At 40.4% G+C, this 15,347-nt stretch overlaps 2 protein-coding genes across 3 annotated transcripts; both read left to right on the plus strand.

Moving 5' to 3' along the window:
• The first annotated feature begins 672 nt into the window (after positions 1-672).
• Positions 673-8,764, plus strand: otop2 (otopetrin 2). Its single transcript, XM_089018636.1, has 7 exons — positions 673-768; positions 2,150-2,582; positions 2,679-2,815; positions 2,898-2,956; positions 4,270-4,487; positions 5,516-6,387; positions 7,586-8,764. The coding sequence occupies exons 1-7, from the start codon at positions 697-699 to the stop codon at positions 7,754-7,756; spliced, it is 1,962 nt and encodes a 653-aa protein (XP_088874762.1). The 5' UTR covers positions 673-696; the 3' UTR covers positions 7,757-8,764.
• Positions 8,765-9,631: 867 nt separating this feature from the next.
• dnaja3a (DnaJ heat shock protein family (Hsp40) member A3a) lies at positions 9,632-15,075 on the plus strand. Of its 2 annotated transcripts, XM_089018710.1 has the most exons (12): positions 9,632-9,865; positions 10,175-10,299; positions 10,376-10,459; positions 10,536-10,742; positions 10,895-11,047; positions 12,555-12,702; positions 12,791-12,855; positions 13,133-13,261; positions 13,352-13,467; positions 13,542-13,639; positions 14,541-14,667; positions 14,765-15,075. In XM_089018710.1, the coding sequence occupies exons 1-11, from the start codon at positions 9,649-9,651 to the stop codon at positions 14,651-14,653; spliced, it is 1,455 nt and encodes a 484-aa protein (XP_088874836.1). In that variant the 5' UTR covers positions 9,632-9,648; the 3' UTR covers positions 14,654-14,667; positions 14,765-15,075. The 2 variants fall into 2 exon arrangements, with proteins under 2 accessions (XP_088874836.1, XP_088874837.1); XM_089018711.1 differs by lacking the exon at positions 14,541-14,667.
• Positions 15,076-15,347: the final 272 nt, after the last annotated feature.

Genomic DNA, 15,347 nt, shown 5'->3' on the forward strand with positions numbered 1-15,347 from the left:
TATATACATATCACATATATATATATATATATATATATATATATATATATATATATATATATATATATACATGACTGGCGGTGCCAGGCGCAGAATTACAATAAAAAAAATAGGGTCTGGTGGGCGTAAGAACAAGTGATCGTAAGTCGGATGGTACCTGTATATCTTAAAATTATTAAAAGGTTTAGACAATCAAATGTATGACAGCCTATAGGCCATCAATTTTACCAGCGAGGATAATCAGAAGCGTTGTATGAAAAAAAAGTAAAAATGGACACATGTATAAAATCATCTGCTTCATGATCTGCATCATGGGATATGGGAAAATAATGTATACCGTATGCATATGTGAACGTAAACAGAGGCAATAATTGTCAGTAGCATTGGAAAATAATAATAAATAATGTAATATGACTGTCTATCAAAGGAAGTAACAGCGAAAATGTGCATCAAGCAATATACTGTATATGGGAACCTGAGAAGGAACCGGTTTCAGTATGCGGTGGAATTGGATTGGATTGGATTTGCCTTTATTAGTCTCACAGTGGAGAAATTAGTGAGAAAAAAGGTATTACCTGGAAACATTTTGAACTTTCGTGGAGTATTTTGAGCAAAACAAGCCATGTTTGGCCAAAGTCATAATCAAATCTGTTGCTGCTCACGACAGATTTATTGACCTATGTGGCTCCTCCAGCTATGTTTTGGATGCCTATAAAAAGGGGGACGGACACATCTGCATCCAACACTTGCGGTCAGGTCAGTCGACAGGTAAGGTTCAATCTTGAGTCATCTTTTTTTTGCATTTTGAATGAGTGCGAGTGCATGTCATTTTTTTTTAGAATTGATACAATCGTCATACTTTGCTTGTGTACTTTGTTCGCCTTTTTGTGGGAGAATCTGATGGGTTTTTTAATGTTCACTTACAATTTTTGAAAACACCTTGATCAACCTCTGCGGGTTGACGGACTCCAAAAGTAATTTTAAAAATGTAATAAAGAAATGTGAAGGGAACTACAAATGAGATTTTTAATTTATTAGTTGATAGATATTTTGGGGTGTTAACAGATGCAATAGAACCGGAGAAGCAATGTATTCCCCGTGCACGACTCATTCATGTAAGAGAAACATGTATTTTCCCCTTGTAGATGTTTGAGAATTTATCATATTTTGTGTCAGTTCACAATGTTGCCGAGCAGCTATTTAAAAAAAGTACGGAAGAGGATTCGAGCCACTGAAGAAAAAAAATAAGGTTGGCAGGATTCTCACTTTATTCTCAGAATCATGATTTTAAAGGGGAATTTTGACTTCATTCTCAGAATTCTGATTTTAACGTCCTTTCTTCCAAGCCACGCCACGGGCTGATGTCCCCCCTCCCCTAATTCATAGCTCCATAAAGTCAGAAGTCTGAGAATAAAGTCAGAATTCTCACTTTAAAGTCAGAATTCTGAGAATAAAGTCAGAATTCTGACTTTAAAGTGAGAATTCTGACTTTAAAGTCTGACTTTAAAGTGAGAATTCTGACTTCAAAATGAGAATTCTCACTTTAAAGTCATAATTCTAAAAATAAAGTCAGAATTCTGACTTTAAAATCAAAATTCTGAGTATAAAGTGAGAATCTAGCCAACCCTATTTTTTTTCTTCAGTGGCCCTAATCCTCTCCCGTAATAAAAAGAGATTGTACATCTTACTGAGGTTTTATTTTTAACAAAAAATGGAACAATGAATCAAGTGCGGAAATAAGTAGTAAACTGTAGTAAACGCTGACCCTGTACAGGTTTAAAAAATAAATGAAATAAAACCGTCAGGTTATCAAAATGCCGACTATGTGTATGAAGTGAAAGATAGAATCACATTTCAGAGTCAATCACTTTGGTAAAAAAGTAAACATTTCTCTTCAACAAAGTGGATTTGAGAATTGAGGTGATGAGTTTGGAAACTTTGAGCAATTCGCTGACAAACTCGGCTAAACCAGTGTTACAATGTCAAAGTGCCAATTATGTGAATTTCCCCCACCCCCCCGGAAAAGTTTGAACCTGGGCGGGTTTGTTAAGGGGGAATGGCTAACATTGGGCGAATCTTGTAAAACCAGTCACGTCTCAGACCTGGTTACAGATGCTGCCGGTAATTCAAATGCGCTCCTATGTCTCAGGAAGCAACCATGTGTTTGAACACGGCCTACCCGTGCAACTGTCACGGCGACGGCAACCTCTGTGAACCCTGCAGGATGAACAAAAACGAGGGAAATCAGGGTCACGCCGCCCCGCACGGCGCCGCGGCGGAGAACACGGGTGAGCCTGACCACCCGAGTGAAAAAACAACTCCTTCGAGTAAGGAAAGGGACCGCAACTGGGGATGGATTCTGTCCGGGGTCATTTTTATCAACATCCTGATGTTGGGGATCGCGTTGGTGAGCGGAAGTGCTTACGAGCACATCGACATCAGCATGTCTGACCTTCAGGTTTTCCTCATTATCGTCCTCATCATCACCAGCATCTGGATGATCTATTATATCATCTTCACGGCCAGGATTGAAAACGCTGTGGCGTATAGGGACCAACACGCCGGGCCCGTGTGGCTGAGGGGTATGTCATTTTAAAATGTCCATTTTAACAGTGAGGAGGTGGATGAAGGGGGCTTTGTAATTAAGTCTCAATATCGCCCGTTTTCTTACTCGATAGGAGGAATGGTGCTATTTGGACTCCTCAGTATTATTATGGATTTTTTCAAGATAGCGAGCTATGTCGGGTATCTCCACTGCGAGTCGGCCATCAACATTGTTTTTCCCGTGACCCAACTTGTTTTCATTGTTGTGCAGGTAAATATAAGTCAAGTGCTCATTTACAAAAAGGTATGGGTGGAATTTCTCTGAAATATTCAACCGGCGAATTTGTTTTCAGACGTACTTTATGTGGGTCCATGCAAAAGACTGCGTACAGCTCCAAAGGAACCTTACACGGTAAGTGACGGACGATCAAATCTTCCTGACAGTTATCTTTTGTCTGAAATTAATGCAAGAAAGATTTATTCCAATAGAAAAAAACGAAATGGAAACAATCCATACCAATGAAACAGGCAATATTCCATATTTCCAGCAGCTCATGTATTTTGTTTTTCTACTTTCATTCCTTTCATCACTTTGCTGCTGTGAAATGTAAATTTCTCAACTGCGAGACTAATAAAGGCAAATCCAATCCAATATTTTAATCGCAAAAACAAGGTCACTGGTAGTACAAAATATTGTTTTCATCGTGAAAAGAATCCAACATTCAGCTTGTACTTTGCCAGAATGACAACTCGTAAATATAGATCGATAGGCGATGATTGACATCCCGAGTGATTTAAAACCAGTTGCGCGACTCTATTGTTGTAATTTTCCCTAAATGTTTTCGTCAAATTCTGAACCCCAGGACCACACGTCTGAGAAAAAATACAAGATTCAGCTAACTAATCAATTTGAAAAGACTGAATCATTTTAGAGTCACTTCAAAAACAATATGATTGAAACCACAGGTGTCCAAGCTAAGGCTTCGGAGGCCAGATCTGGCCCGCCACATTATTTTATGTGGCCCGTGAGATCAAATCCAGCATGAAGCAAAATTTTAATACATACGTGATTCACAATATGAGTAATTTTTCTTCACGTTTGATTTTTAAATTAGTTATTGATCCATTTGCTGTGCGCTCTATATGTAATATGTGGAGGGGATAAAACATGGATACGGTTTTACGAAAATTCACAAGAACCCTCCGAGGCAAATCGTAACTAAAATGAGGCCCGTGACAAAAAAAAAAGTTTGACACAGCTGATAAACAAAATCGGAAATCTGCCACCAAAACAGACACCGACCACCTTACAACCACAACATCGATCGGCTCCCTCAACAAAAGTAACATTTGGATTAAAACACAAAGTACACCATTGATTTTACATTTGCCTCAGGAATACGAAAGTATATTTGTCATACCGGTGAAGCAAGTACAGAGTATTACTATTGCGTCACGATGTGTCTGGCATCAATGGAAAATGCAAAATCAAACTGGCACCACCCTTTTGTTCCATCCAGGAAGTAGTCTGCTCCAAAATCCAGTTAAGGCACATATTTTACATTACCTGGACATAAATCTCACACTTGTTCCTTGTTCCGTTGTACGTAAAAAAAAGAAAAAGTTCAGTCAACCAAAAAGTATTTTCTGACTAAAATTGGATCTTTTTTTTCCACAATTTTTGATGATTGGATATTGATTTTCTTTTTGTGTTGGATCGGGAAGGTGCGGCCTGATGCTCGTGCTGTCCATTAATCTAGTTTTGTGGATGACTGCGGTTACCGACGAGTCACTCCACCAAACAGGCCATCCAGACGATGGCCATGGCGGCGACCATGACGGCGATCATGGCGGCGATCACGGCAATAACACGCATGAATCCGACGAACACCATGACAACGGCTCCCATAAGCTTTGGGGACGGAAGTTGTATATCACGAAAGGTATGGAAGAAACTATTTGACAGGTACAGTGATACCTCGGTTTACGAATCCCTTGGCTTACGAACTTTTCAGTTTACGAACGTTAAATGTATGAAAATTTGACCTTGGCATATGAACTATTTTTCGGGATACACACGGAGCTGCCACAATGAGTGATGTGTGAATGAGTAAACAACAACATGGCCGCCGGCTTGTTTTGGTCCTCTATTCCCCACCCCCAGTTGTCGGTTAAAGCCACGTGATTGGTCAAGAACGCAGCAGTGAGGGGAGGTAGTTTAAACATTAAAGAGACAGGAAGATGACAGAGAGAGACTACCAAAATGGATAGAAAACAGTGAAATTTGGACTCGTTTCAACTTTAATCGTTCAAAGGCAGAGTGTAGACTGCAAGGTTAAAATTCTCATCAATCAGGCTCCACAAATAACCCGCACAAGCCATCTGTACACTTGATGCAAAAAGCTATCAACCCAGCTCAACAGAACACGAATGATGAGGAACTAGATACAATTATCACAGAGAAAGCACCTACAAGGGATCATTCCTCAAGATGGTGAAAGAAGTTTACGTTCCTCATCAAGTGTTTAATGCTGATGAAACCGGCCACTCCATCAAGCCATCAACGACCATCACAATGGTAAATAAAACAACTTTATTATACAGTACAGTTTATTTCTTTAATTATAATAGCAGAGCACATTTATTATACATAAAATAAGGTATATTTTGTGTATTTGTACGGCTTAGATAATTAGGCAGTAGAAAATTATGTTTTTTTGGGGGGACCTGGGAACGGATTATTCTCATTTTAATGGTTTCCTATGGGAAATAAATTTTTGGGATACACACTTTTCGCCTTACACACTGTCTGGGAACCAATTAAGTTTGTAAGCCAAGGTATCACTGTATTTGGCCTGAAAAATAATTTTTGTACTCATACAGAGGTAAATGTACCAATACATGTAGGGTTTGCTACATCGCAGTTTTTCGTCCCGGTCCACTTTAACGCCATTCTCTCTTCCCGTCACAGCGAGTTACGGCGAAGACCAATGCGAGTGTAGCCACTCATCCTGCAGCCTGTTCAAAGACGCCTACTTCTACCTATACCCCTTCAACATCGAGTACAGCCTCTTCGCCTCGGCCATGGCTTACGTCATGTGGAAAAACGTCGGGCGACTGGGCGAGGCCCACGACCCGCACAGTCACGGCCACGCCCATAAGTTCCACCTCAAAGATGCACTCATTGGGCCCTTGGTTGGAATCCTTCTGGTATTCACGGGCCTGGCTACTTTCATCGTGTACGAGATGGACATGAAGGAGGATCAAGCAGATGATCACAGCAAGAGAGACCAAGCGCTGCTGATCCATTTCATCATTAATATTGTTATTATCAGTCTGATGCTGGTGGCCACATTGGTTGGCGCGATCATCTACAAGTTGGACCGTCGCGAGCATGACTCGGAGAAGAACCCTACTCGGAGCTTGGACGTGGGTCTGCTGGTGGGAACCTCAATGGGGCAGTTCATCATCAGCTACTTCACTATTGTCGCCATGGTGGCATCTGGAGCTCAAGGCCATCTTAATCGGCTTAACCTCACCTGGGCTATCCTGATGGTGATCCAAATCGGGCTGCAGAACTTCTTCATCGTTGAAGGTCTTCATCGCGAGCCTTTCCATGAAGAACATCACGAGCACATCACCTCGGTGACCAACATCTACGCGATGCAGCATTACAGAAAAGAGATGAGCCATCTGGAAGGATCGGAAATAAGAATTAAACCCGAGTTGGAGCTTCCGCCGGTGACCCCGTATGGCCATGTGATACATTACCCACATAAACTGACATGGAAGAGGAGGGTACTGAAGGAAGTTTCTGTCTTTTTGCTGTTGGCTAACATTATTGTGAGTATCCTACCCTACGTACATTGTTTCACTTAGATGTTAAAAATACTCACGTTGTATCCTGAAGTAGAGGTCAAACAACAACAAAAAATGGTAAAGGTACAGTGAATGCCAAAAAAGGTTTTTAACTCATTCACTGCCATTCCCGAATTTATTCGGGGAATTGAAAATATGACAGCGTCATTCCCAAATTTGTTTGGGTTTTGGTTTTTCTTGGATGGGGGTGCCGATAAAGCGCTGGTCAGGCCTCTGGTAATGTTTTTTCCCTTCCATTTGCCTTTTGTACAGCAGCCCCCACTTGCACCTCATATTACTCCAGGCCCATATAATTTAGGAATTAACTATTTTTTTCTGATGAAAGAAGAATGTCTAAGGTTTCTTGTGCTGCATTGAATGTTTTTGTCGTGCTAAAACTAAATATTCTGTGGGTCTTTGAATTTGAGTGAAAATGACAAAAACCCTGGCACTGGAGTGGATGCATTTTGTATGCCTGGCAGTGAAAGAGTTAATTACCAATAGATGCCACAGGATGGGAGTAAAGCACTACTTGCGTCTAAATGAAACTCTTCAAGTTGAGTGAACGCTGGCGCGTGTGGCTGCCGCTGCTCACCCGCAGAAAATATATCCTATGACTGTAAAGGGTCCATGAGAGTTTTGAAAGGCGCTTATAAATGAAATTTATTATTATTATTATTAGTAGTAGTAGTAGTAGTAGTAGTAGTAGTAGTAGTAGTGACTGTAAAGTGTCCTTGAGAGTTTTGAAAGGCGCTTATAAATGAAATTTATTATTATTATTATTATTATTAGTAGTAGTAGTAGTAGTAGTAGTAGTATTCAACTTGCGTCAACTACGTTTACATCAAGAAACCACCAGGTGGCGCCAAAGCAATAACATTGCTTTGTCCTGAGAACAGTCCAGTAATCCCTCATTTTTCACTGAATGGGGACCAGGAATACCTGCGATAGACAAAAATCCGTGAAGTAGGGTTTGGCCAACTACCCCCACCCCTGAAAAAAGTAACAAACTTATTTTGATGAAGTAAAGGGTAGAAAGTACATATATTGTTTTCAAGTGAACAGAAAAAAAGTATTTTTAAGAACAGAAACAAAGTATTCGTACTTTCAACTGATGTTTTTTTAATGCACTCAATTATTTCAAACCCATTAATTTCATTCTGTCTAATTTTTTCAACTACAGCTTTGGATCATGCCTGCATTTGGTGCTCGCCCTCAATTCGACCACCCAGCCGAAACCGAATTCTACAACTTCAACATCTGGGCCGCCATCGTGAACGTCGGATTGCCTTTCGCCATCTTTTACCGCATGCACTCAGTGGCCGCGCTCTTGGAAGTGTTTGTCATTTCTTAAGTGGACATCTTCTGTGGCGAATAATTGTTTGTTCATTCCTTTTTTCCAATCAGACCATGAGACAAACAAAAACAAATTATTAAAAAAATATCATGAAATAGACTCACTGTAGTTGGTGGTGCCGGTCCCGTATTGGGGGAAATTGTGAGTGTATTACTTATGTCCAGTCAGCTCTCAGATGTTCTTTGAGTGGCCAGAAAGTCCCACTTCACAAAGAGCTGGAAAATGAAAGCAAGTATTCAATGTGTTTTTAACAGTTTTTTAAAGAATTCATTGCCACATTTGCCGGCCTGTCATCGCATATAATGCAAAAGTGACAGCTGATATTTTCTCTTTTTCTTTGTGTCCTCACTCGGTCTTTTTGTCTTTCTCAAGAGAAAGTATGTTTGAATTCATTGTTGTGGGTGCACGTGTTTATATGCACATGCACATGACAGAGGAGATTGGATTGATTTGTGTAAAGAGACAAATTATTTTTAAATGCATGGAGTATCTTTTTTTTCCAGTCATTTGACTGTGGCCTGGTGGTTGGGGATCTGATATATATCACTTAACCTATTTGAGATGACAGGAAAGCTAAAATGCATTCTTGCTGACTTTGGCCAAAGAGGAAAAATGTTTTTATTCTAATCACCAGTTAATCACAACATATCGTATGTGTTGTGATTAACGACAAGCACTCACACTCAAACAATTCAGTTGTTCCACTACACCTGACACAATGGAAAAAACTCGTGACGCACAGAAGAAACATGCACACACCTTGTTTCTTCTGTATTTTAAGGCTGACGTGCTCACCATCGCGTGCATTTTTGTACAATAAATGTGAAATTGTTGTTGATTTGTTTTTATGAAGACACTTTAAGAATGTGTTAAAGTATCATCTGATGTCATTGCTCTTGATATTTTTGTATGAAGTGTTAAACTATTTCTTTTACCCTGTAAATGTATATGTGCAAGTGTAATGTATCAATGCTGGATGAATGAAAATAAATTAATTGCATTGTTTATAGGCTTCAGTGTGTGTATGCAAAAAATAAAGAAACAAAAACTAAATAAAATTATTTTGAGGTGGTGATCAGCCCTTTATGATATTTGGTATTTTGGTTGAATCCCTCCCCCGTAATAATTTGCTGAAAGAAAAAATAGCACTCCTGTCTTGTACTCACGTTGGGGTTGAGACGTGCTAGTTACTACCTATATTCAGGCCTTCATTATATCAGAATTATATGTAAGGAGGGTTGAACCAAAGATCAATAAAACAAAAAGAAAACGTTGGTGCTGTTTACTTACGCTTTGAGCAATCAATCAATGCCAGCAGGTGACAGCGTCGTTCTTTTAACACTGTTGAAATTAACAGTGTTATTTTCGTTGGTTTGAAACACATTTTAATGCTGAAAAAGATGGAAAGTCAGAGTTATCCCTGTCGAATTGTCGTCAAAGCTTTCGAGGCAATGAAAACAGCTAAATTTGCTGATTACCAAAACTCCGATGGAAATCACAAACATGTGGTTGGCATCGTCGAGTGACGTCACATCGAAGACTGTCGATGAACTTGGTCATTTTTTTCCGATTTCGTAAATCAGACCTCAGTTGAAATGGCCATTATTGTGCACTTTTAATCGTCGTAAATTGGAAAAGTCTGACTTTAAATCTTACTCGAATGCGGAATAAATTAAAATTTGGATAACTTTGAATTATAAACCAAATTTCCTGCCCTTCATAAAATTAATTGTCATCAATTTTCTTCAACATATCATTTTCAATCAGTCCATTTTTATTTTTATTAAGTTCTAGTTTTTTGATGCCACACTTTTGTCAAACCATATGACGCAACGACAAAGTAACTTCCTGTCATGCGCAGTGCGACACGAGGCGGCCATAGTGTGGGAATGATGGCGTCTTCAGCGGCTCGCTGTTCCTCACGCTGGCTAACTGTCATCGTGTCCTCCGGGCAACACCGGCACCTCCTTGCGACGGGCGCCGTTGTCTCTGCTTCTCATGGCTCACTCCGTGGCGTTTGCACATTTGGAACTGGGATGCTATGGAGTAGTCGTAGCTCGACCTGTGGCAAAACTGGGAAAGGATTGACATTGAAGGGGCTACTCGGTAAGTGACGTTAAGTTTTAGCATATGGCTAAAATCTGCTCGGAGAGGCTACATTTGATTTATTGTCATATATTTAGCTCATGCTTAAATTCAATTATAATTCCATGATATTGTTGCTTATGAGGGATTTTTAAAGCATACACTGGATCGTTAAACAGTGGTGTTGGACATCGTTAGTTGGGCTCGTTGTATTTTAATTTTTACCCGATCCTATTACATAATTGATGCTTCTAAGCAAAATTATACCGAAGCATTGCCAGTGAGTTTCGCATTTACTAGCCTAATTCAGATGTGCTCTCTGACCATCAGATTTCAAAGCCCCCCAATGTGCATTTCACACGAGCACTTCGGCCACCAATAAGCAGGACTTCTACCAGGTCCTTGGGGTATCCCGGACAGCAAACCAGAAGGAGATCAAGAAGGCCTATTATCAGGTCTGCATTTGCCTAGCAAATTTGCAGCTCATATTTTGACTGTATTTTCACAGCCTGCTTGTTTGTTGTCCTGCAGATGGCCAAAAAGTACCACCCGGACACCAATAAAGATGACCCAAAAGCTAAGGAGAAATTTGCTCAGCTGGCAGAAGCTTATGAGGTTTGTAATTATTACACTATTAAGTTGTATACTTATCATTATAATAAGCCTCTCTAATGTAACAATTATTTCTCAGGTACTTAGCGATGAAGGAAAGAGGAAACAGTACGACACATACGGATCTGCAGGCTTTGACAGCGGACAAGCAGGAGGCGGGCAGCAGTACTGGTCCGGGCAGACCCAAAACGTGAACCCAGAGGAGCTTTTCCGCAAGATCTTTGGGGAATTCTCTGCAGGGCGTGGATTTGGAGACTTCAATGCCATTTTTGAACAACCACAAGAGGTCTGTTGTGTAGTAGCTGAAACGTGATTATAATGTGAGGTAGAAGTGTTTTAATTGACAAGCATGGTCACAGAACAAGTGAAAATTGTACTTCCAGGCACCTCACTATCTAAAATTTACCTACATTTTGTGTGTCCTTTTTCCCTGCACAGTACATCATGGAGTTGACATTCACTCAGGCAGCCAAAGGAGTCAACAAGGAGATATCCATTAACACGGAAGCCGCTTGCCAGCGCTGTGACGGTAGAGGCCACGAACCGGGCACCAAGGTTCAGCAGTGCCACTACTGTAACGGCTCCGGCATGGTAATACTTTCTTCCGCTACCCACTTCCTGTCATCCCGAAAAGCGTCTTCACTGCTTGTCGTCAAATAGTTGCCAGTACAGATCTCTTTTTTTAAATAGGTGTCTTACCATAATGAATGGCAACATGCGCTACTGTTTATATATAATAATAATAATACATTTCATTTATAAGTGCCTTTCAAAACTCTCAAGGACACTTTACAGTCACAGGATATTTTTTTCTGCGGGTGAGCAGCAGCAGCCACATACGCCAGTGTTCACTCAACCCGGAGGTAATAAAGTAAAAAAAAACTAAATTCAGTAACAAATATGACAACACAGATTCATTATATACATACACAAATACATACCGTATTTTTCAGTGTATAAGGCGCATCGGAGTACAGTGATACCTTGGCTTACGAACTTAATTGGTTCCCAGACAGAGTGTGTAAGGCGAAGTGTGTTTCCCAAAAATTAATTTCCCATAGGAAACCATTAAAATGAGAATAATCCATTCCGAGGTCCCCATAAAACAATTTTCTACTTCCTGATTTTATGACCCTTAAAACTACACAAAATATACCTTATTTTATGTATAATAAATGTGCTGATATTATGATTAAAGAAATAAACTGTACTGTTTAATAAAGTTGTTTTATTTACCTTAACCTTGCAGTCTACACTCTGCTTTTGAACTACCAAGTTGAAACGAGTCCAAATTTCACTGTTTTCTATCCATTTTATCACTCTCTCTCTCTGTCGTCTGCCTGTCTCTTTTATGTTTAACCTCCCCCCTCTTCACTGCTATGTTCTTGACCAATCACGTGGCTTCAACCGAAGACTCAGGGCGGGGAATAGAGGCCAAAAAAAGTCAGCTGCCATTTTCTTTTGGACTCACTCTCTCTGTCTGTAAACCCCCCTCACTGCTGCGTTCTTGACCAATCACGTGGCTTTAACCAAAGACTGGGGGCGTGGAATAGAGGACAAAAACAATCAGCTGCCATTTTCTTGTTAGGAGAACATCACTCATTGTGGCGGTCCGTGTAAATCCCGAAAAATAGTTCGTATGCCAAGGTAAAATTGTCGTAAGCCACGGGATTCGTAAACCGAGGTATCACTGGATAAGGCGCACCCCCAATAAATGGTGTATTTTCAAACTTTTTCCGTATATAAGCTGCACCGGACAGTAAGGCGCACCTTCATTGAATGAAATAAAAATCAAAATTTCTGAATGTTTTCCAAATATAAGGCACACCACATAAGGATTACGCACTACTTGTACAGGGGGAAATTGATGGCTACTGATAGTAGTTGCAAGACCTGTTGTGGCTCAATATGACTTCATATATAAGGCGCACCAGCATATAAGGCGGGGTCTTTTGAAGAAAATCAAGGCTTTTGGGCGCGCCTTATACACTGGTAAATATGGTACCTTATTTCAAATGGGTGCCTGACGACATAAATACCTGTTACTCTGAAGACGTGAGTTGAAGCGCTTACTATGTGTGTGTACCCCCCTTTGCAGGAGACTGTGAACACGGGCCCGTTCGTGATGCGCTCCACGTGTCGACGCTGCGGTGGCAAGGGAAGGGTGATTTCTAACCCGTGTCACACCTGCCGTGGGACCGGACAAACCAAGCAAAGGAAGACTGTTACGGTCCCTGTCCCTGCTGGTCCGTCACAATCACAATTCTGAACATAACCACCCCAAAAAGAAAAAGGAACAGATGACAATTAAATGTTGAACGTGTTATCCTTTAGGAGTGGAGGATGGCCAGACAGTTCGAATGCCTGTTGGAAAGAAGGAGATCTTTATCACGTTTAGGGTGAGTGGCCACAAAGGACATTTAATTTTTGGACAATATTTTTTTTTTTTTTAAGTTCAAAAATAAACGGCTCACCTCAAGTAGCAGCTCCTTTTTCCTCCCAGGATATTTGGACGTACCATATTTTCTGTTGTTTAATGCGCACCTGAAAGTTCTTCAACCAACAGCCTTGTGTGCAAAAACCTTCTCGCAAATAAACGCCAAACTTCAAATAAAGCCAAAACTATTTAACCCTTTGAAAAAAAAGTACTTTTATGTAAATGATTTGTGCTTTCAGGTCCAAAAGAGTTCAGTCTTCAGGCGAAATGGCGCCGACATCCACTCGGACCTTCACATCTCTGTGGCACAAGCGATCCTCGGCGGCACGGCCAGGACACAAGGCCTTTACGAAACGCTCAATTTATCGGTAAATCATTTAAAAAAATGCATCATGCAGGCAATAATAGTCAAATATTGAACTTTGATATGAAAATTGTCACTCGTTTTATTGGATCAGATTGCAGCTGGCACTCAGACAGACCAGAGGATCCACTTGGCAGGGAAAGGAATCGCCCGCGTCAGCGGCTACGGTTTTGGAGATCACTATGTCCATATCAAAATTAAAGTACCCAAGTAAGATGCAAAACAGGGACATGCCAATCATCGGGTGTCTTATTTTGTTATTTTAAAATATCTCTCTCCGCCAGGACACTGACAGACCGGCAGAGAGCCTTGCTTTTGAGTTACGCCGAGGATGAGGCTGATGTGGAAGGAACGGTTAATGGTGTGACGGCCACCTCCACAGGTAGACCTATTCAAATCGTATTTCCACCCTGAAATGAGTAGAGATTTATTTTTAAATTGCTTCCACAACACCCCCCCACCCAAAAAAAAAATTGTACTATAAAATTTAGTAACAGCGTAATTAAATAGAATGTAATTAAGTATGATACATACAGGCATGCACATGCATTTTTTTGTAAAGGATAAAGAATATATGCCCGTTGGTGTATTATTATATCCTATCTTCATACAGATTCCTTCGAGATATGTTCTCTCAAGTTTATAACAACCAAAATACTGTATCCAAAAGTTTCCTTCACCCATCTGTAGCATTTCCCAGCAGCTGTTAGCATGAAGCTAGGAGACTTAGGACATTGATACAACCAAAATTGTCAGAGCAACAGCTTGGATCAGTGAAGTTAGCTGACTCCTAAATTGTGGTCCTGGATTTTGTAGCAAATACTGTATTTTACGGTGTATAAGGCACATCCAAAAGCCTTGATAAAGGAAAATCCAAAAGATGACACCGCGCCTTACACGCAGGTGCGCCTTATATGTGAAGTAATGTTGAGCCACAACAGCTCTCAAAACTACTGTCAGCGGCCACAGACTTCATTCCCTGTAGAAATCGTAACCCCAGCCTCTACCGTAGCGCCTTATAATGTGGTGAGCAGCTATTTGTAATTTTTTTTAGATATTTCTATAATTGAAAAACTGTTTTTATTCATTGAAGGTGCACATTATACTCTGTTGCGCCTTATATATGGAAAGGGTTTGAACATACACCATTCATTGAAGGTGCACCTTATACACCGGAAAATATGGTATTTTTCAAAGCGAAATTAGATCATTTACTAGCGCGCAACCATAAAAACATGCGTTTTTCTACTAGTCTGTCTGAGGCAGGGTTAATCTGTGTCCAGGTGGGGGCAGCAGTGGTAAGCAATTTAAGGAAGGGCAGGACCAAAAGGAAAGACAGTTGAAACAAGGGAGCAGCTTTTTCTCCACACTCAAGAAATTATTTAGTTCTTCCTGACAGCCACAAACCAGGTAGGACAGTTATTGTTCATCTCTGGTTTGTGGCTATCGGGGCCTCGATATCCTCTCAGCATTTCAATTATATTCCTGTTCCTCCTCCTCCTTCCAGGTAAGAGGTCTTCCTGGAACTGAGAGGCTCATCGCAAAGACGGCCATGCGGTCTGTGTTACAAACGCAAGGTGAAAGAAGATCCAATTCAGATGGACTAATAACGCATTGTCCCTTTTAGTTCCAGAGACTATAAAAGATGCCTATTTGTTGCAGTCTCCACATGCACAAATGTAAAAATTGTATGAACTCATCAATGAGAGAAAAGTTTATCATGATACACCACGACGACCTACAGATGTTTTATAGCCTGTTTGTTTGGCCTTCCATGTAATCCTTAATTTGCTAATGTGTAATAAAAGTATAATTCGAGATTTTTTTCCCTTATCCTGTGTCAATACATATGCACAAGGCACGGCATTCGAAACACCTCATTCAGCACAATTAGATTCCGGTCATGTCAATATTAACTCAAACTTTACCCATCCACAAGCGAAATTCACTGTTCCAGCATACTGCGCGCTGAAAACACAAAGCAATTATGCAGAATTATTGTTGAAACATATTAAACGTAGTGTGTAGTCTCCATGCAAGTTTAACTTGCAATAGAAATTTTGTTGGGATAAAAAGTTGCATATTTCCAA

This window comes from Hippocampus bargibanti, linkage group LG17 (genome assembly GCF_051943395.1).
Source record: "Hippocampus bargibanti isolate YZ-2025 linkage group LG17, ASM5194339v1, whole genome shotgun sequence".
NCBI lineage: Eukaryota > Metazoa > Chordata > Actinopteri > Syngnathiformes > Syngnathidae > Hippocampus > Hippocampus bargibanti.

What these genes read in the sequence shown, in the direction of transcription:
- otop2 (XM_089018636.1), top strand. Translation starts at nt 697, where the DNA reads ATGTTTTGGATGCCTATAAAAAGGGGGACGGACACATCTGCATCCAAC. An exon ending in TTGTTTTCATTGTTGTGCAG is followed by an intron (nt 2,816 to 2,897) that starts GTAAATATAAGT and finishes ATTTGTTTTCAG; the next exon opens with ACGTACTTTATGTGGGTCCA. An exon ending in CTCCAAAGGAACCTTACACG is followed by an intron (nt 2,957 to 4,269) that starts GTAAGTGACGGA and finishes TGGATCGGGAAG; the next exon opens with GTGCGGCCTGATGCTCGTGC.
- dnaja3a (XM_089018710.1), top strand. Translation starts at nt 9,649, where the DNA reads ATGATGGCGTCTTCAGCGGCTCGCTGTTCCTCACGCTGGCTAACTGTC. An exon ending in TTTTTGAACAACCACAAGAG is followed by an intron (nt 10,743 to 10,894) that starts GTCTGTTGTGTA and finishes TTCCCTGCACAG; the next exon opens with TACATCATGGAGTTGACATT. An exon ending in AGATCTTTATCACGTTTAGG is followed by an intron (nt 12,856 to 13,132) that starts GTGAGTGGCCAC and finishes TTGTGCTTTCAG; the next exon opens with GTCCAAAAGAGTTCAGTCTT.